We start from the raw sequence: 21538 nt of genomic DNA on the forward strand, positions 1-21538 counted from the left end.
GAGACCTTCAAAAAGGAACTAAAAACATTTCTATTGCAAAATGCTTGCTCGCTTTAAAACCTCTCGATTTTTTTCCCTGACACCAAGTGTTTTTATTTTCGCCAGTAATCTGCTGCAAACTTTTAGTTCTTTCACCTGTTTTTAAATCTTCCGTAGTAATGTGAACCGTCTCTGAAATGTAAAGAGCATTGCAGATCAAATCTATTATCATTTTTATTATTACTCATACAACATGAAAAAACTGTAGATGAAACTATCAAGTCCATGAAATCTCAGATTCAGAGCACAAAACAAGCTTGGGAAATGTTTGCCTGGTGACTAATTCTACTGTACTATTAATAACTAGTGACTCTATGCCTTGAATGAGATGCAATCATTTTGAGGACACACAGCTCCCATGTGATAAAATACATAGCTAATACCACAACGATGACCTCACGCATCTTCACCAAATTCAGCTCATTATAACTGGCAAACGTACCTCAGTGTAGTCGGACACAAAGGAAATTGTGCCATCGTACTCGATGAAGTGTTTGGGGAAGAGTCGCACCCATGTCTCATCTCCATAAAAGATCATTTTTTTCCCCGCTGTTTTGGCTTGCCAAATCAGATTGTCTTCCAATAAGGCTGGGGAATTTAGATTCATCACCATATCAATAAAGCCCGGGATACTGCCAGTGGTGAGAGCCTGGGGAGGGATATGTTTACGTCATTGTTTAGAAAAGTAACACTGTTTCATGATGCTGTAAAAACCACACAGTTACATCAAGTAAACGCAACTAATTGCGAGGACTAAGCAGAAATATTTTATTCATTTTAATGGTGGGGAAACAGACTATTAAAAAAAAAAGTCAGGAGATGCTTCCTTTATTTTGCATCGCACAGAAATTCCCACAATACCAAACTTTTTCTTTTTTGCCACAAATGATGAAATAAAAAAGAAGACACCAGCGACCAAGAAACTATCATCGCAGCAGTACAAAGGCTGTGTGTAAGCGAATACAGCCGAAAATGACAGAGGCTGAAGCAATACCGCTATAGGGGACTTTACCACTTGCCTGCAGCCCATTTTGTGATCGTTTTGTGTTGTTGAAAAACACGAGCTGCAATATGGAGTGACTGTTTATCATCTTATGGATGTACAATGCCACGTAGCTCCTTTTAAAATGTCCACTTAGCTCGTCCTTTCCCCCATAAACTCTTAGCTGCCATGTTTTCATTACACAACATCATGTCTCACGTATCAAAAACGCTAAAGGCACCCAGGATCCTAGTGAAGCTAAATGATGCAAAAAAAAGGAATGGATGTATTTAAAACACTGCCTATACAGTTTATAAGGGCTTTACAATGGCAGTTGTGACAATTTAACTCACAGAAAAAGGGGACAGAAATCATCTTTTGTTGACGTTTTTATCTTCCTGTTAACAATGACGACCTGATAAACAAACTGAGATGACAGTCAATTGCGTCAAAGAAACTGAAGCAAGGATTTTGCTTTTGCTTATTTCCGGACTCAGTTATTTACTACAGCTGTCAGTGCAACAATCTTTCTGCTGCCAGGGCCGATCCGAGCTCTCTGGAAGAGATGGATTGCTCCCCCTCGATTTCTTGAAAATGCAATTTCAGGGAGGTTCAAAGTCTATTCAAAGACTCCGACTATGATTGGAACAAATAGAGGCTCTAGACAAGATTGTGGAACAATCATAAGAAGTGTGCACAGCCCAAAATGTGGTTACTACCGATAACACAATAGGTCAGCTCAAAATAAAAAATGTGTAGGCTATACTTTATGATCCTTCCAGTCGTCAAATGCTGGTTGAATGAATTGGACCGGTAGCTCATCACCATGCTAATTACTGTCCCACAGTGTCTCTCTGCTCCCCATGTGTCACTGCTTGAATGTCGAATGCAATATCAGTGGGGCACACATGCTCTACAGCTGGCGCAGCGGGGGGAACTTGTACAGGTGCCCAAACATTGATGGAAAACATCAACTTTTTTTTTTTTGTCTGCTGACCAATCAGAAGCACAACCAACCCAACAATATCGCAGCTGTGGTCGTGTGCATAAAACACCCAAAGTTTACACCTCTGGATGGTTTCAATTTAGGGTACGCCAGGTCCGTTGGAATAAATGATCTTGGGGGAGGTGAGGCGGGGGAGATTAACCATTGAGAGCTGATTAGACCGTCTCTTTTGGAATGTTCTGAGCTTCGATACCAGCATTATATTGAGCAGAATAATGCTGCGCAGAGAACCTGCACGAGCAGCGATATCACAGTACTTCCCGTGCTATTCTTTGTTAGCAAGCAAACTAGTTGAAACTGAATTAACAGCACCTCTGCTCATTGACACTCAGATTTTCCTCTTTTATGATCAACATTTGTAGTTTTTGCATTCCGACAGCAATTTAATTTTTTTTGGGGGGGGGGGGGTTAATTAGATCATTCGGCTCACTTGAATATAGATTGATGTAAAGCAATTGATCGTTTGGTCCTCTATGTCCATACCCCTGAGGCAAATACTCAATCTTTAGACACCCACCACTCGGAAGAAAGAAAAAGAAAAAAAAGGAGTATTTAGTTTTCGGTTACACATGATTAAAATGTATTAAACGAACAGATAGAATTTGTTTATTTTTGAGAATGACAAGGGAAAGTTACATAGGTTTAACACATTTCATTTGATTTGACATGTTTGAATTAAGTAAATCCTTAGGCCTGTTTTTTTTTTTCAGTGCAATGAGTTGCTGTCGTTGCTGCTGCAGTCATTATCTGAATTTACAGCCAAAATTGAGTCTCTCAGAAATATGTACTGACAGCTGTGCCAGTCAGAGACAGGCTCAACTGGCCATCTCTGAAAAGGGAATGGAGAGTGGGCCATTTCAATGCCAGCTTCTTGTCAAGAGGTGTACCACATTGCTGTGGCTTAAACGATGTAGACTTATAGAAATAACATTTTCCCATAAATGCAAACAAATGCACTGGTGTCAAATTTAGTGGCCCAGTCACAGTGCTGTGATGATTTAGTAGCATGTGTCAAATAGGCTGCAAAGCAGAGACACGGGTTAGAATGTGCTCATAGTAGGTTTATGCTGCTACCTACTGGTAACATACTCCATTTCAATGCTGTCGCCTGTAGTGAATAAAAACAAACATTTCCTCAAAAGACCCCCGCCCCAAAAACCCCCAAATAAAAACGAAATAAATATATACAAAATAAAATAAGAGGTCCGAATATATGTTTCCCCTGATCTTGATGATCTATTTTATGGTTCCAACTTTGAAACACCAGTTTGAGAATTTTGTTCTCCATGTGTGATAGTGCAGAAGGAAAGGTTCAATGACATGGAAGAGCAAGACAGAGCAGCACTAACTACTGCTGTGACATAATTGAACACCTCCCTTGAATGATTAACGTCATGCTACCAGCTCCCCAAAAGACATTTCTGCACGATTGTCCAATAGTAGTGATGTGTTGCTTTGCGCTCTAGCCGTCAGCAAATGTGTCCTTTATGGATTATGGCGGAACATCCGTCTCAATCCTAAAGGCCAGCTCAATCCCGACCAGCTCATCCTTCCATTAGATCCTTCGTGACCCCCTGAACAGAAGTATCATGACTCTTGACAAATTGCAGAAACACCCCCAAAGTTTGGACCGAACAACATTTTGTGGGGGCAAGATCTGCCTATGAAGACACACAGTAACACAGAATTCATACCACACGACATCAGCATTTGATATTTCAGGTCCCTGCTGCCCATATGAGAATATAAACACTTTTTTAAACTGACATGATAATCTGGACGCTCCACTGCTGTTTTATTTTGAGTCCTTTTTTTTTCATAACATTGCACAAAATATCTCGCATACGGGCTTTCCCAGTCTGCCCACCAGCTGTCATATATAGCAAGAATGAGTATTTCTGGCTCTGCTCCCGCGTTGACTCATCATCTAAATGTGAAACCTCACCAGTATATTATCAGTTAAAGTACAAATGGACAATTTCTGCACTTTGAAAAAAATCACTTCTCTGCTCCAAGAAAAACTGGCTGAGCTTTACTACCTATGACATCTTATTAAGTGCGAGAACTGGCACAATTGGTGGCTGGTTTTTTTTTTTTTTGCCGCACTGTACAACTACCAGCCGATGAAACAACTCTCACTTACTTTGATCCTGGGCATGGTGACAGTTGGAATTCGAGCTTTGGAAACATAGCTGAGTGTTGAGCCTCTCTCCACCAGGTGTCTTGTGTAGGGCATGTACGTGCGACCATTGGCTCCAAACACAAAGTCTTCCCGCAGTGCATCGACTAACATGATTACTACCCTTTTGAACAACGGCTGCGGGACGTGAGACGAATTGGGCGAGCCGCCTGTAATTCAAGCGACATACTTAATCAGGTTTTCGATGATGAGTGAGGACCACCCGGCTGAACTTACCCGACAACGGCTCCATAGGCAGTTCTTGCCTGATCTTGGACAGAGACGATTTGACAGGTACAGGGAAAAATCCCCTCAGGAAGAGTGCAACCGCCAGAACTTCAAATATTAGAATTATTGAGGCAAATGCAGACGAACGGACTTTCATTTTTTTTTTTACGCTGGTGATGAGACTTAATGTGTGTGATAGTAAGAAAAAAAGTTGATTTGATGAGTTAGCTAGCAAGCAACATAACACGTCGTCGCATTTTTTTTACATTAAATTAAAGCCTCACATTCAATTGCAAACACTACACTGCATAGCAGACCGTAACAAGAGAATCCTTAGTTTCCATGCAATTTTTAGAACACAAACAATAACACACATCGGTGTCACCATTCATATACAACTTCCGCATTTTTTGTTGAACTACGGCAAGCACATTGGGCCAAAAATACCGACACGGGCGTTAAATAAATAAATAAATAAATAAGAAAACATCCACAGCGGCAGAAATCGCACGCATTAAAATATGTTGAAACCCGTATCCATTAGAAGACATCATTGTAAAGAAAACAACAGTTGCAGATATCCTTAATCTGGACATATAATAAATAGAGCCGACCCAGTGATGTGATTTTTTCGGGAAAAGAAGACTAGTTTAAACATTGAATAATTACGATATTTCAATTACTATTAAGGGACAAAAATAACAGTTCATTTATATGTGCAATCATATGAGAAGTATAAGCAGGATCAAATAAAATGCCCACGTCATTTGTGTTAGTGCCATGTCACACTGCAGTACAGTACAGTAAGTACAGTATTTGTTATCCGCAAAGTACTGTATTATAGATATAGGTATAGATTTCTGCTGTTTTGTTTATGTAAACGAATTACCTTTATTTGTAGGCAATAAATTCAAGAGGGGAAATGTTTTTTTTGCTGAAACTTAATGAATTCAACTTTTAATGCTATTATTTGCCAGGCGTATAAAAGAAAAAAAATTACACACATTTTTCAGTACCATTTTATTTAGAAATGAACAATGCAGTCTCACCTCCATGGAAACATATTACACACACACACGTGTGTGTATATATATATATATACATATCCATCCATTTTCCGAACCGCTTGATCCTCACTAGGGTCGCGGGGGGTGCTGGAGCCTATCCCAGCCAACCCCGGGCAGTAGGCGGGGGACACCCTGAATCAGTTGCCAGCCAATCGCAGGGCACACAGAGACGAACAACCATCCACGCCCACACTCACACTCACACCTAGGGACAATTTAGAGCGACCAATCAGCCTGCCATGCATGTTTTTGGAATGTGGGAGGAAACCGGAGCACCCGGAGAAAACCCACGCAGGCCCGGGGAGAACATGCAAACTCCACACAGGGAGGCCGGAGCTGGAATTGAACCCGGTACCTCTGCACTGTGAAGCCGACGTGCTAACCACTGGACTACCGGGCCGCCCTATATATACATATATACATATATATATATATATACATACACACATATATATACATATATATATATATATATATAGAGAGAGAGAGAGAGAGAGAGAGAGTGATAGATAGATTGTCACTTTCTTAAAATAATTGCCTAAGTCAATTTTTTTCAGAAAACATGAAAAACTGATCATCTTCTATATATTAATAATTTCATTTCAGGTGTAGATGTGAATGATCTGTTTAACTAAGGATTCAGCCGATTTTAGCAGAGTTGGCCAGCATCCTGAGGCGATAAAAGAAGAACCCTTGTCAAAATTGTACTTAGGTCATTATTTTAAAGGCTGACGATTATATATATATACACAGGTATACACTGTGTGTATATATATATATATATATATATATATATATATATATTTTTTTTTTTTTTTTAAACAATACAATTACTCTAGTTGTCTTTCCTCTTCAGAACATTAATAAAAACATCTTTGGGTACGTCCACGTTGCCAATACGCCTCATCTTCTTTTTGCCTTCTGCCTGTTTTTTCAGGAGCTTCATCTTGCGTGTTATGTCACCTCCATACTTGCAACAAATAATGCTTAATTTGTGAAAATGTCATTACAAATGGCACAGTATGAATAGAAAAATAAAAAGGACACTTACACATTTTGCGAGGACATTTTTTCTATACGCCTTTATCCTGAAAGAGCCACACAATGGTATGCTACTTGCCTAAAGGAAATTTTTGGTGCATAGTAAATAAATCGCCTTTTACTCACGTCTCTCTTGCAATGATTTTACTTCCAATAGACGCTTGTACAGCAATTTCAAACATTTGCCTTGGTATTGAATCCTTGAGTCGCTCACATATGGCTTTTCCTGTGCTGTATGCACGTGCTCTGCAAAGAGAAAACAACAATGGCAAATCCGCAAAAACACATTTGATACACCCGTGTCCTCGGCAGTTCATGGCAGCAGCCAACCAAAAGTGCTAGTCTAAAATCCACCCTACTCTGAATATGCAATAATGAATTACAGAAAAACAGAGATGTATACAGGTACCGGTACATCTGAGATACTGAGACTACCCAAGAAAAAAATTATTTAAGTACTGTCGTTCAACTCAAAACATGAAACTGGCAAATTCATTAAACACACAGAAAAAATACTTTTCAGTCAGCCAAATCCTACCTAATTTCTACATTACAAGTCATTTTGACTTTTGACTATTGAGACAGTGAATGAGTATTCATTAGCTGTAAGCGTTTGTCATCTGAAAAATAAATAAGAAAATCATGAAATATTTCACTTGGTGTCGTGAATCTACGTAACATTGTTTTTATATTTATTCGTTTTTTTATTTATTTCCTTTGAGATGCACCTGTAAGGGCAAACCATCTCAGGTCAACGCAAATCAAGTCTCTTTCCAGAGTGCTTGAACAACAACGGCAGCTGTAACAAAATGATGTGCACGAATCATAAAAGACCATAATTTCAATAATAAAACATGTCTCATTCAAATACACACAACAGAATCAACATAATGTAATGTAATCCTCTAATGCAATGATATCCCTTTGAATAGGTGTCTGATGACAACTCGAGGAGGAACAGAAAACGTGTTTTACAGTGTCCCTGCCTTGAAATCCCATTGCCTTGAAAGAATGGTCAAGTAAGACCATGCTGGGCACAGCTCCAAGGACTGTGGCAGACACGGTTGGGGGAGCAGCCTTCATCAGTGTTTTGAAAGACTTCAATTACCAGGATGTGCACTTGCTTCTCCACTGGTTTTGGTGCATACATTAAGCACGACTTCTGTGCGTCATCACTTTAGATCTGTGACTCCATTGTCCTTGTCTGCTACGTAATAGAAAATGTAACACTGACTGCCAAGTCGACAGTTTTTTGCATGTTACCCTGGCTATCCAATACGTTTTATACTCCATAAAGTCTGACTAATTGCAAATTTCTCCAATGTGGGACAAATAAAGGTTTTCTTATCTTAATCTCAACAGCAACCAAGGCCCATTTAACCCTTGTCGTGAGACTGAGGCTGATGATTCAAACCCAAAAAGGGATTTCTTTCCATGGATTCATGCAGAATAATGACAATCATCCCATCACGACAAAGTCAAGGGTGTTTTCATTTAAAAGATCCAGTGTGAAATATTTGAGACATCTCATGCATGCCCTTGGTAAGCGCTATACATAATATAAACCCATATATGGGCAACCTGTTACATGTCACAAGACTGGATGGATTTCACATCTTCTAAAGCAGCGTATTTCACTGTTGACAGTTTGGAAAGTCGGCAGTCTGCTTTTAGGATCGTAGCCCAAACCCAATTTTTCTTTGAATGTACAACTTTTCCACGATTTAGCTCATTGTTGCCTATGAGGTGTAACTTGTTGAAGTTTGAAGTTGGTTGTAAATCATGGAGCATGGAGTTTTCCTGAGACTTGTGAATGCCAGGGAAATTCATTTGGGGGGGGGGGGGGGGGGACAGCCCATTTTTTTCCCTGTCTATTTTTATGCTACATATTACTGTATTTGCATGGATCATTGAATCATTTGGGTTTGCCTTAAATAAGGTGGTGCGTCAAACAAATTAAGGCTTTTGAAATTCATGAACCAATGGGGAGTGTTTTGTAACACCGCACTTTTGTATAGTTTGGCTATTTGGTAGAGGAAAAAAAAAATGTATTCATTACACAAAATCTAACCTCTGCTGTATGAAACCTACCTGTGCACAATTGTGGTGAGTTCTTCCACCGGGCGTCCATTCAAAAGAATATCCATCTTTATGAGGTCAGCAGCCTGATAGCCTGCATTTTCATAGTCAAAGCTAGGAAGGAGAATGGATGTCACATGTTGAATACTTAGAATGCAAGTAGACAAGGACAGGGTGGCCATTGGGAATTTCAGGAAAAATATGTTCATTTTCCCGAACGGCCGGTGTGTTTCCACCCTATCGCCAACTATGTTTCGGCACATGACAGCCCATTGAGGACAATTTTTCACCGCATGACGGCAACAATAAATTTCACACCATTGACATTTTTTTTAATGATTGTTTCATTAATTCCTCTCATACTCCTCACCCTTTAAACACATGACATGTGACGTAAAATTATTTCTTGTCATTTTGGCAAATTTTCAAGAATGAAAACGGACTATGATCTTCCATAAATTATTTTACCTGGCATATCCAGAAGAGAGGGACTTGAGGAGGTCATAGAAATCCATAACAATTTCATTTAAAGGAAAGAGATACTTCATCATCACACGATGGTCATCTACATACATCATATTATTCTGGATTCCTCTGCGATTCTATATGGGTACAAACAACACAATTTTAGTGTGTATGGTTTTGTGTGTGTGTGTGTGTGTGTGTGTGTGTGTGTGTGTGTGTGTGTGTGTGTGTGTGTGTGTGTGTGTGTGTGTGTGTGAGTAAATTACAATGGCAGAAAAAATATTCAAGTGCATATCTGTTATGCAGAATATATGTAAAGGAGGATATAAAAAAAAAACAATCTTACCAAGCAGAGAGTCATAATCTTGCCAGTGTATGCGTCAGGTGCTAAAATGGTCCCCATCACCATTGGTTCTAAGTACTCCGACACTACCGATCTGTCTGGAAACTGAGCTGGGTTCACTACTGTGATCTCCTCCTTGCCATGTTCCTGTAACAAGTGCCAACAAGATCTACAAGTGAACACGAGCCATTATCTTCAGTTCCAGTTTCTACTGATGCTCTCATATGTAAGAAGCACAATTGAAAACTGAGATTAAGTCAACTCCAGTGTATTTAAAAATATAGTTCCAGAGATGAACTATTATGGTTTCATTAATGGACGGATTCATTAATGTGACACATACACAAAATATTTGGACCTTAAATCTTGACAAGTGGAATGAAAAACCATAAGCGGGAAATATTCAAATGGCCTGAGACATGCAAAGAGAACATATCGATTACACCCTTCATGATTTCATTTTAGTCTACAAACACCACCGGACAACTACGTTAGCATATCATTAATTCAGTCTTGGAAACTTGCATTTTGCTTACAGTGACTGGAATGTAACTCTCAAGTAAGGGTAGGAAATGCGGTCTGGGAGCAACTCTTACCTTGATGAGTTTAGCTGACGAGAGCACCGCCTTGTAAGGTACCGTTGGTGCTGTTATGATAACAGAGGTGTTGTATTCCTGCTCCAGCCTCTGATTAAACACCTCCATATGAAGGAGTCCCAGGAAGCCCAGCCTGCGGATTCCCACTGGTGTTACATTACATTCATTATAGGGAAAGCTGCTTGTTTATTCACCCATCAACACCGAAACATGTCAGAACTCGTCTGAAACATATGACACACATACTCTTCAGGTAGTGATTGTAAAACCAGTTTGGTACTGACCTCCAACCAGCTCCAAGCGCCAAACTGCTGTCTCTCTGCACTGTGACACTTGAGTCGTTTAGTGTCAGTCTCTCGATGGCGCTACGAAGGCCCGGGTATTCTGACTGGTCCACTGGATACATACCTGAGAAACAAGCGAACCCCAGCTAAATTTAGAGGTGGTGGTTGGTGGGGCAGCTTAGGGTTATAATAGTTTGGGAATTTTCCTTTTTATTTCTATATACAGTGTGTGCGTGTGCGTGTATAAGATAAGAAAATGCGTGTATATATATATATATATATATATATATATATATATATATATATATATATATATATGGAAAGCCGTTGTAGTGGATGTAGCGGTCCCAAGTGATGGAAACATCAGAAAGAAGGAACACGAGAAACTCGAGAAATACCAAGGGCTCAGAGAGGACCTGGAGAGAGCCTGGAAGGTAAAGGCGACAGTCGTGCCTGCGGTGGTCGGAGCACTCGGGGCAGTGACCCCCAAACTAGATGAGTGGTTGCAACAGATCCCGGGAACAACATCGGACATCTCAGTCCAGAAATGTGCAGTTCTAGGAACAGCATGGATACTGCGCAGAACCCTCAAGCTTCCTGGCCTCTGGTAGAGGACCCGAGCTGAATGAGGGACGGACACCACCCGAGGGGGGGTGAGACGAGGAATTTTTATATATATATATATATATATATATATATATATATATATATTTTTTTTTTTTTGGACATCCTGCATAACTTTCCCATGCCAGCATGGGAACGCACAGACCCTGCTTCTTCCTCATGCCTGCAAGTTGACCTTTTCACCCGAGAAGCATCTCCAACTTCAAAGTGACATTCGGAGGGACGACTGATGTGAAATCAAGACAGAGTTATCAGGCGGCCCAGAGCTAATAACATATATCTTTCTGATTAAACTGGTCATTTTGGTCTCCATTTCTCTACTGATGGGGGAGATTGGTGTCAACCTTCATTAAGACTGTTATTTCCTGTTGTAGTTTGTGTGACAGTGTTTGTGCTTTGCGCAACATAGATTTTTGACAAGAGATTTGACGTAGATGATTTTGTGATCAAAAGAGGGATTGTTAAGGTATTTATTCCTTACTGTGATTGTATTTAGCCCCTCTCTGTTGTTGGTTCTGTTTCAAACACTTAAAATAAAGTGTATGCAGAAAAGTGGTGAAGATTGCACGACTGTCTGTGTCCTATGTGTTGTGTTGTGTTATTTTTGTTATTTTGACTTCAAAATGGCGCCGCGTGAGTGGCTGCCTTCCAGCAGCTCCTATTTATTTTGTTCTTCTACATCTTCCTTTCAGAATTTTGCTGCTGTGAATTGGGAATTTCTCCATTGCGAGACTAATAAAGGTTTTCTTACCTTAAAGAATGTAGTGTTAAGCTTACATCCACTTCCCCCAAGTGTCTTCTTTCGCACCCCCATCTCTGCAAGGTCCCTGAAGGCTGTCAAGTCTCCCTAAGGAGGAACTCCTGTCTCGAGATTTATTCACAGCAGCAAAAGTCTGGACTTTGTTAACATGCCAAGATCGAAGTGCATAGACCTTTCTTTGTTTCTGATTTTTACATAAGGGGAAGGACTGCCCGCCTCTCATTATCATATCGTCTCTATATAATCTCATGACTGTGTTTTTTCTACGCTTCCTGACTGAAATCTGAAACCCTCCGGAGCCCGAATGGATTCGTAAACTGCATAAAAATGAATTAAACCCTTCGAAGGAACTGTTCAATGACTCCAGCCTGTATTTGGATAACCAACATCCTAATCATCCGAAATTAACAAACACGCGGAGGAAGAGAAATCCTTAAATGACTGACTTTCCCTCTTCTTCTTCTGGTCAGACGTCCACTAATACTGAGATGAAAGTTCTATTTTTGCAATAAGTATTGTTTAATAAGTTTTATAAACAAAAGATGAAGTATCTTTTTGTTTTCATTTTGTTTTTTAAAGCATTGCCATTTTCATTTTATTTTGCCAATTTTTTGTTTTAGTTATTTTTTTAGTTTTCATGAACGATACTACGTTAGTAGTTACATGAACTATATTTCTTACCAGCAAACACCATTGCTTTAGCTGGCTTAAAGCCAGGCAGAGCTTCCACTGGCTGGTCCTGGTGGTAGAGGGTGTCCCCAATCTGTGCCTCCTTTACCTCCTTCATCCCGGCTATGAGGTAGCCCACCTGTCCCGCAAATCTGAGACGCAAACCACCTCAATCTCAAAACAAGCGAAAGAAGCATCTGAATGGACAAGTTATACGAATCCATGCATGAACAGCGCATTACTCTATTGCCTATGCATGCTTGTTGCAAAGACTCATTGTTTGGCCACTTTGTACTTACAGAAATACTGCCGTATTAGTTTAAAAATCAACATTCAAAGTGCTTAAATGTACACTTTACCGAAGTTATGTGTGGGATAACATTTTAACCTTTGTGTGCAGTATTTTGACAGAATGCCGAAAACCTTTTAATGAAACAACAAGGAAATTTAAATTGTGAAATAATACAAAAACATCTACATCATGACATGTTTTATTTTAAAACCATGGTGGTGGTGGATAAGCAGAAAAAATGTGAGTCAAGACAGAATGCATCTTACAATTTCTGTGTGGGATGCTCCTGTGGACCAAGAAGTCCGAGCTCGTTGACCTCGTAGGCTTTGCCAAGATGTGCGGAGACGATCTTGTCCCCTTTTTTGACATGACCAGCAAACACAGCAATGTTAGCTACTACTCCTCTGTAGTGGTCAAAATTGGAGTCAAAGACCAGTGCTTTGAATGGGTCATGAACAATTGCTGTAGGCCTGAGGGAACATGGGGAAAAAAAATTGCAGTGATATGTCTCAATATTGCCATAAGTACCAAATAGCAGCTTTCTTGGGCAGCATCTTACGGTGGAATTCTCTCAACAACGGCTTGGAGAACATTTTCAACATTTGTACCCAGTTTAGCTGATATCTGAAAAAAGAGGAATTCACAAAAACAATTATTTACATGATGGAGCCGAAAAATGGTGCAAACGTGTTCTTCAACTTACCCGAATGCAGTCCTCGCGAGGAATGTCAAACACATTTTCAATCTGGGACTCCACTCTCTCTGGATCCGCGTTTTTCAAATCAATCTGGAGGAAAATAATTGGAAATAAAATATTAGATCCAGAAGGCCCTCAAGACCAAAAAACATGCATACGAGTGAAACTGCCAAGGTCCAACATAATCCGCGTTGTCATCCAAACGCACCAATTGGTGACAAATAGACATCCACTTCTGCCCAAATAGCAAAAATAAACACATTCAAAAAACATCCCGTGACTATAAATGAAAGTAAAAGCATCGACTATTAAATCTGGTTTTACAGTCAAAGTATATGATGAGACGGTCGAAAAAATATAAAAAATTAAGGCATTACATCAGAATTGGGCACTTTTAAATCCACCCAAGGACGAAACGCAGTTCACTTTCTCGTGAGCAATTGGGTGCACAATATAGTCAAAGTGCCTTGCAATGCTACCCCATCCATCCTCAAATTCGGTTAAATCCACTTCACTCAAAAATGCACGCATATTTCTGCCTTGGACACGTTGATAAAATGTTCGGTTCGTACAACCTTAAGGGTGCTAAGACGTCCACTAAAATCAAAGGCCAAGCAGTTTACGTATTACCTTGTTAATGACAGGGATGATCGTGAGTTGAGCTTCAAAAGCCAGATAGAAGTTGGCCACTGTCTGCGCTTGAATGCCCTAAAACGACACAGACATCAACAATGGCATGCATCGACTACACACATTTGCAGAAACACCCAGGCCGCGGCCCTTGTACCTGATTGGCGTCGACAAGCAGCAGGACACCCTGACAGGCAGATATGGACCGAGACACTTCATAGCTGAAGTCAACGTGTCCCTGTGGAGAGACGACACATAAAAACAGCTACGATCAGCGGAATGAATATGGCTGTCAAGAATATTATTACAGGGTTAACGCTCTAAAAAAAAGCGGGCAAATTTGTCTCACCAGTAACCAGAAATAGACCTTTCTAAATGGATGGCGACGATAAAAAATAGAAAACTGTGTACACTTCATCAGGTATTCATTTTTGGACAGGTGGAGAAGCAAAGGGACATCATGACCACAAAGTCATTATTTAGTCATCTTAATATGAAGACTAGTAAAAGTTCAAATGTAACTTCAAAGATTTCCTGACAGTTAATAATAGCGTCACAATGGCAAATAGCTTGACCCGAGCTGGAACTATTTTCTTTTTTTCTCATTCCACGATTTCGTTGGAAATCGTCACGACACAGCAGTTGACTAATAGTCCAGAATGGGTTGCGTTTGACTTTATTTCACAAAATCCAATAGTGGACTTACTGGTGTGTCAATGAGGTTCAGGAGGTGCTGTTGGCCGTGGTGTGTGTAAAACAAAGAGGCCGTCTGAGCCTTGACGGTTATGCCTCTCTCTCGCTCCACCTGGAGTTTGTCCAGCACCTGTTTGTTCTCGTCTGTCTTTGCTATAGCGCCTGGTAATGACAGCCATTAATGATACCTTACTTCAACACATGGTTCACGACAACCCAAAACATGACGAATGGAAACACATTGGACACTTCTCAGTCTACCTAAACAACATAAAGAGATCTAATACTGAAAATATATATAATTTATACCAACTGATTGGAACTAGGCATGTGCCAATTACCGCTTTGACAGTTAATTATGGTTTCTCAAAAATCAAGGTTTCATTGAGCGCTAATACTGGCTGTCACCGGAAATGAACTCTTCTCTTGTTTTTTTGAGGGCATGTCTGTACAGGGCACAATATGATGGGCTGCTTGCAAAGTTGAGTAAACAAGCAACCTCCAATTAACTTTCCCCCATTGGGCAGTTACGCACACTTTTTGCCCTGTGCATTGTTTAAAAAAAATGCCAGCGGGTACTCTCTAACAAGAATTAAAACAGAGGAAGGTTAACATTTATTTATTGACACTTAACATGTTACACGTTTTTTTCTGTACTCAATATTCTATATTTATTAACAAATCAAATAGATTGAAACATGTTTTGTATTCACTCAAATATTTCAAAAAGGTAAATGTAGAGTTGTAATTTTAGTACGGTGATACTGCAATATTTTTGCTCACTTTTAAGCCCGTCACAATCTAAAATCGGGCCATGACTATTTGGAACATTGAACAAGATGCTGATGTATTGACTGTCGTCTGCAGTGTCTTTTTTTTTTTCTTTTTTAACAAGGTTTGTACAGGATCTCGATAGACTTTGCACGTGTGTTGTAAATTTAGTAACAATTTTGTGGTGACATGCTCAAAACTAAGATGTGATTCAGGTACTCCTAAAACGACAAGAATGCAATTTAATGATTTTGCTTTCAACATGTCGAAAAAGAGTTGTTTATCTCAAATTGAATATACAAAAAAGAATCAATCGGAATTGCTGATCGGTGGTTCGATATCCAGCCATGTTTGCAAACATACCTGTCATTTCCAATAGTCTGTCAGCCAGTGTGCTTTTTCCATGATCAATATGTGCAATGATGCAAAAATTTCTGATTCTATCCACAGGAAACTCGGATAGGTCAATGACTTCCTACGCGACACAATAAGACAAAATTTGGTCAATACTACATTTAAGACTCTAACTAGAAAACAAGACGTTTTATTTCACAGGTGGTGTTACCTTGTCACTTTGTGTGCTGAGATTCGAGAGCTGCAGCTTGAAATTATTCGAAAAAACAGGCAGCCTCTGCATACAGCAACGTTTTAAGACGGAATAATTCATAATATGGTTTGGAATTTTCCGTCTGCACATTTTAAATAGTAAAACACATTGTGACAGTGGCGTTCCACACCACTGGTGCACGACAGAAACAATCATTTCTTTTAAAATCCCACAACGTGATCAAGATAAGTAAAGTACAACATATCCACTGCTGACGCAATATAAAAAAATGTTGCAAACAATGCTAAGAGAGTCACATCAGTTCGCATTAATGGAGGTATATAATTATTTTTTTAAATTGTGACCTTTTTTTTTTGGAAGCTTACAGTCCTGCAACAACCCCGGACACCAACCTCTCGGGCGCTGACATCTTGGTCGACGTTCCAGCAGCAAAGGATTGTGGGAAATAGAGTCTTCGCAGTGCAAGTAAGACAGACAACGACAATACACCTGTACTAATTACAGAATGGTATATCCAGATAATACAGACCATCAAATGCATTTAAAACCCGATTAACACTTGCATGCGTCGGAGAACTGGAACTCCCGCCTACTCAATCCGCTGAAGGAAAAAAAAAAAGAACGAATGCCAGTTTCTATGGTAACGAATCTGCTTCTCGGAGAAGAGGCTTTGCACGACATATACATTTTTTCGACCCACTTTCTGTCCGCCTGTCACGCCTCACATTCTTCAAAATATAACTGATCTGTTGTGATATGGATGCTTTCAGACATTTTAATGCGCATTCATGATTAATGTGTTGGTGCATTGTGAAATAATGACAAATTAATGGCCACTTCATTAATAAATTGGTCAGAATTTGTTTAATTGTATTTATTAATTTGGCTTGGTGTCAAACTTTTTTCCATCGAGTCCACATCGCAGTTATTCGTATGGACTTGTTAGAACTGTATTATGTGTAGGCCAAAAATCACGGTTAAGTTAGCGAACAAAATTCAAAACAAACTGCTTATCTCTAACTTTAATGGCATCATTAGTCATTAAATTTCCTCTTCAAGTTCAAGATCAATAGTTGATCTTAATTTTAGAAAAGAGGGATGCTGACAACATGCAACAATTACAGTAGGAACCATGTGAATTATGAGGCTGTAATAATGTACTGCTCTGACACTGTGAAAAATGTAAAACCTTTGACGTGACTCAACGTCATCTGGCGCCTCTGTCAATAATGTTGGGAGGATTGAGTGAGATATCGTAATATGCAGTGCTTAACTTACTTTTACGCTTGTTTTACTTGGTTTTAAAATTGCCTGTCGTGATTTTAAGGATTTGACAACGTTGACAGTTTGACTGTCTTTGATTTTTTTTTTTCTGAAATCAAAACATCAACCCATAATTCACAGCAGTTTTAAGAGTATTACTACTAGGACAAGAGTGTTAAAATTCCTCAAAATAACAAGTAACTACAGTATATCATTTTCAGGTGATATGTTTTATTAGAAAATGAGCGCATCGACCTTGTGAACAATCATTCTTATCTGAAATGTATAAGAATTTTAATAAGATGCCAAAGAATAAATCTGCAAAGAAGGAATGTTGGGCAAGATAAGAAAGCAAGCAAGATTGTTATGTCATGCAAATTTGGAATAAACAATCAAATAAAAATAGACTGTTGTTCAGTAGATAAAATTACTGAAAGGAAATGCAAAATATGTGGCTACTGATATTGGACTGGGGTTATTTTTCTTCAGAAAACACTATCCTCTCTGAGTGCCAGTAGAAATGTTACACACACACACACACACACACACACACACACACACACACACACACACACACACACACACACACCACAATAAATAACATTGCCGTATCCTCTCACATTACAACACAAGAAAAAAAGGTCTGTCAGTTTTTTTTTTTTTTTTTTTTACAGTTCATCTAAAATCTTGTCGTTTCAAGTTACTGCAGCAATTAAAAAATAAATCAAATTTAATGAACACGGCACAAATAATTCATACTCTACGTTGTAACAAGAATATTACAAATGTACTGTTTTGGTTTAGTCTTGCACCTCGCTACAAAACTATTTCCTCGCCAAAATCAAACATCTGATTGAAAAACACTGTCTGAATTGTGAAAGATAACTGGTGATAGTAAGGTTAAGGTAAGATACTTTACCTGCGATCCAAAAATGTCCACTGCACGAGCCATGACCCTTTTTTCCCCTCCCCTCTATTATTTTTTTTGTTTGTTTGTTTTAACTACTCTTGCATTTTCCTCCACCATTACTTCCCTTAGTGTTCATATGTGAAAATGTATCTTAAGGCTTGTCTCGTGAACATATCTCAGCTTTGAATATGCCTGGCTGTAAATTGTCGTTTTTCAACTTTTAAATTTTTGTTTGCAATTACAATAAAATATAGGTGTACATTTTAGCCTAGAACACACTGAATATGTTTGTGTGTGTGTGTGTTTTTTTATGTTCATTACAACCTCATACCGATAGTCATAGCACAGGTAATAAAACATTGATTCTGTAACAATACTATACAACTGTGTTTTTGCATTGGCTTGGACAGAACAAGCCTGGCCACGTTTAAATTGGCAAAACAGAAAAGAGTCAAATGTAATCAAAATGTAACCTTGATAATCTTGTTCACTCAAAAAGAAAACAACAAGAAAACATCAAGCGAATGGTGTTGATTACAGCAAAATTGAAGTATTTTGAAGTAACTTCAAATCATTGTAAATGTTTGTGTTCACATTGATATCATGGCGGTCACATACTTCAACTGGAAAAAAACAAACTTTCAAGGAAATACACATTCTAGCAGAAGTCATCACACATTGAAATGGGAATATAAATAAACGGACATTTCCAAAAGACAGAGTTGTCAAAATGTGCCGCAGACGGTGTAGAAAATAGGTGGAGCTAGAGGATCACGATGCAATCCAGGACATCACTCTGCAACAGTACTGTATGTACACACAGCTGCTGGAGGTATTTGGTTCTGAGGCCCCCTGACCAGAACTTGTTAAAACCGGCCTCTAAGTGGAGGGCACCATGTCCTTGATGACGGGTTCTCTGTTTAAGTAGGTGGCCCAGTAAACTAGGTTGAAGGAACCAAAGAGAACGGGAAACAAAATCCTTGACATCCTGTCAATTTTGCTCACACTATTGAATGTCTTCTTGCTCTCATGGACCTTGCCGTCTGCGTTGGCCTTGTTGGGTTCCAGAGCGCCTCCTTTGGCAATGGTTGGAAGCGTGCTGGGGTCCTTGGTAATATTCGGCGCATAATTGGCCACTGCTACAGCATAGGCGTTGTTCTTCTTGATCACAGATGCCCTCTCTTTTTTCTGTCGACAGACCAAAAGAATCAACTCAAATGTCTAAAAGACAAGCATACACAAATGTCAATTGAACCCTAAAGTGATGAAAAGATGGAAGCCTCTGCTCTAGCTCTGTAGTACAACATGGAAAAGTCAACTATACGTCAACATCAAGAAGAAAGTACAAACAGAATGTAAACCAATATGTTTAGTGCTTACGTGAAGAGTCCCGCCTACCCGACAAATGCAGTAGTCACATTTGTCATGCGTTATGAGTTATTAACACGAGTTAATGAAGTCGTTCAGTTTGTTGAAAACCCCAACACATGAAGTCATCTGAAGCAGGCCTTGCACTGCGCCTTGGTGACATGCATGACCAAAAGGTGAGTAGTTTTGATCTTCCTGTTGTACTTTTACTATTTTTACACTTGTGTGTTGACATTTTTATGTTTTTATGGTATTATTAGGACTCTGGCAGTTGTTTTATCCCAAGACTGGTTGGACTCAATCGACAATGTTTTCTTTTATTCTTCCTACACTCCACCTCACGTTTTTTAAAAATATTCTAATATTGTATAAAGGTTTTACTATGACATTAACTACTGTGATTGTCTGGTGACAAACTCACGAGTGTAAAGTGCCTCTGGCTAAATGTCAGTTTGGATAAGCTGCAGCTCACCCATGACCCGAATGAGGAAAAGCACTATGGGATCTGGACAGATAGTAATAAATGCTAAAACAAATATTTCAACTTGGCTTGAGTTGTAGGTGTATCGGGTGCATGTTTTGAACAAGCACAAGTGTTATATTAAAGTTTCTTCATGTCATGTATCACATCCAATACTAAATAAAAATACAGTTATAAATGATAGGCTAATCTAGAATCTTCATATTTACTCAATACTCTTTTGATGTGTAGGATCAGTAACACAATTTAAAAAATATATATATTTTTCTGATTTCTGAGCTTATGTTCCTTTTAGTGTAGCATAATGGTAATGTCATCTTTGTCTAAACTGTTTTTCCTCATCACCTTGTCAGTCACAACACTCTTTCCATCCCAAGCCCAGCCACGCTTGGTGAAGTAATTGACTGTGGCAAACTCAATCAAAGCAGAGAAGACAAAAGCATAGCAGACAGCAATGAACCAGTCCATGGCGGTGGCGTATGCGACCTTGGGAAGGGAGTTGCGAGCGCTTATACTCAGTGTCGTCATTGTGAGCACAGTGGTTACCCCTGAAAACACAAAGAAATCAAGTAAACAACCTTGATAATATGGTAAGATTCATGGTTAAATGGGGCACACGGGCCTAAAGGGACCCTCAAGGCTCGGTCTTTGGACCCCTTTTGTTCAGTCTGGATATGTTTGGGTCAAATGAAAAAAAGTAACCTTGTCACTGTCGAAAAATTACTGAATGTTTGGGGTCTTGACTACATTAAAATAGTATACTTTGTTTATAATAACTCTGAGTAAGATTGTTTTGCCTTTGAATGTGCTGAACTGTTTGTAAATGCTGTTAGGTGTTGCGCTTTTGATTGTGTGAACCACATTGCCTTGTGTGAAATGTGTCAATACCCTGCCTTGCCTTACATACAGGAAGAAATTGTGACCCTCAAGGTGGTTTAGTAAACCAAAGACATTTGTCAACAAATTTATTAGTACCCGGTCTGTTTTTGAAATATCAAGACAAGTCACGTCAGCTTTATTGTCTGCTTTGCTTTAGCACACACGTGCAAATAGTACAAAATCCGGTAGCGATCCAATGCAAAGTAAATACAGGACCAATCAAATTTTGAAATCTGAATTCATTTTGTAGTACCTGAAAATGAAATAATGAAGACTAAATACCTGAACAGCCCCCAAAGCCTTCAATTTAAACTAACGTTTGCCTATATTATATTTGATGAAACCTGAGAAATTGAATTTTAAATAGACGATTACACTCGTGTCCTTTAATGCCATGACCAACATAATTGATATTTGGGTTGCTCTGCCAGCCACTTTTACATAGTACAGTAGTTGTTATTAACTATAAAAAAAAAGTCACAGTCAGCCACTACTGATCTTTATGGCCAAGCGATTTATCACAAAAGTCATGATAATCATGAATATTCAGTCTAGTACTGGTTGACCTAGGAGGCCAATTTGTCATCTGAAAGGAGAACTTGACTCCTTGCTTGGTTTCTTCCT

At 39.1% G+C, this 21538-nt stretch overlaps 3 protein-coding genes across 6 annotated transcripts in view; all 3 read right to left on the reverse strand.

The window, feature by feature from the left end:
* The window catches only part of pigg (phosphatidylinositol glycan anchor biosynthesis class G (EMM blood group)), a 37661-nt gene extending 32828 nt beyond the window's left edge, over positions 1 to 4833 (reverse strand). For both annotated transcript variants that reach the window (XM_086105771.1, XM_086105770.1), the window contains exons 1-3: positions 4444 to 4833; positions 4171 to 4376; positions 482 to 688 (exon numbers count right to left, since the gene is read on the reverse strand). In XM_086105771.1, coding sequence (XP_085961897.1) covers positions 482 to 688; positions 4171 to 4376; positions 4444 to 4591 — 561 coding nt within the window. In that variant the 5' untranslated portion in view covers positions 4592 to 4833. The remainder of the gene's footprint in view (positions 1 to 481; positions 689 to 4170; positions 4377 to 4443) is intronic.
* A 606-nt stretch (positions 4834 to 5439) lies between these two features.
* On the reverse strand, positions 5440 to 16597 carry guf1 (GTP binding elongation factor GUF1). Its single transcript, XM_086105772.1, has 17 exons — positions 16011 to 16597; positions 15809 to 15920; positions 14688 to 14836; positions 14139 to 14219; positions 13982 to 14059; positions 13358 to 13441; positions 13214 to 13278; positions 12921 to 13124; positions 12375 to 12514; positions 10310 to 10433; positions 10026 to 10158; positions 9433 to 9576; positions 9090 to 9223; positions 8634 to 8735; positions 6669 to 6788; positions 6553 to 6589; positions 5440 to 6471 (listed from the first exon to the last, which is right to left on the reverse strand). The coding sequence occupies exons 1-17, from the start codon at positions 16206 to 16208 to the stop codon at positions 6337 to 6339; spliced, it is 2040 nt and encodes a 679-aa protein (XP_085961898.1). The 5' UTR covers positions 16209 to 16597; the 3' UTR covers positions 5440 to 6336.
* Positions 16598 to 17487: 890 nt separating this feature from the next.
* Positions 17488 to 21538, reverse strand: part of gabra2b (gamma-aminobutyric acid type A receptor subunit alpha2b) — a 40662-nt gene continuing 36611 nt past the window's right edge. For all 3 annotated transcript variants that reach the window (XM_086105775.1, XM_086105776.1, XM_086105774.1), the window contains 2 exons: positions 20381 to 20583; positions 17488 to 19374 (listed from right to left, as the gene is read on the reverse strand). In XM_086105775.1, coding sequence (XP_085961901.1) covers positions 19066 to 19374; positions 20381 to 20583 — 512 coding nt within the window. In that variant the 3' untranslated portion in view covers positions 17488 to 19065. The remainder of the gene's footprint in view (positions 19375 to 20380; positions 20584 to 21538) is intronic.

The sequence above is a fragment of the Hippocampus guttulatus genome, chromosome 2, assembly GCF_054856545.1.
Source record: "Hippocampus guttulatus isolate MCC_2025c chromosome 2, RoL_Hgut_1.0, whole genome shotgun sequence".
Classification (NCBI taxonomy): domain Eukaryota; kingdom Metazoa; phylum Chordata; class Actinopteri; order Syngnathiformes; family Syngnathidae; genus Hippocampus; species Hippocampus guttulatus.

Coding starts and splice junctions, on each gene's coding strand:
- guf1 (XM_086105772.1), bottom strand. CDS start 16,208: ATGATTGTTTCTGTCGTGCACCAGTGGTGTGGAACGCCACTGTCACAA. Junction 13,279..13,357: donor CTCGCGAGGACTGCATTCGG/GTAAGTTGAAGA, acceptor CTCTTTTTTCAG/ATATCAGCTAAACTGGGTAC. Junction 6,789..8,633: donor CTCACCACAATTGTGCACAG/GTAGGTTTCATA, acceptor TTCTCTTTGCAG/AGCACGTGCATACAGCACAG.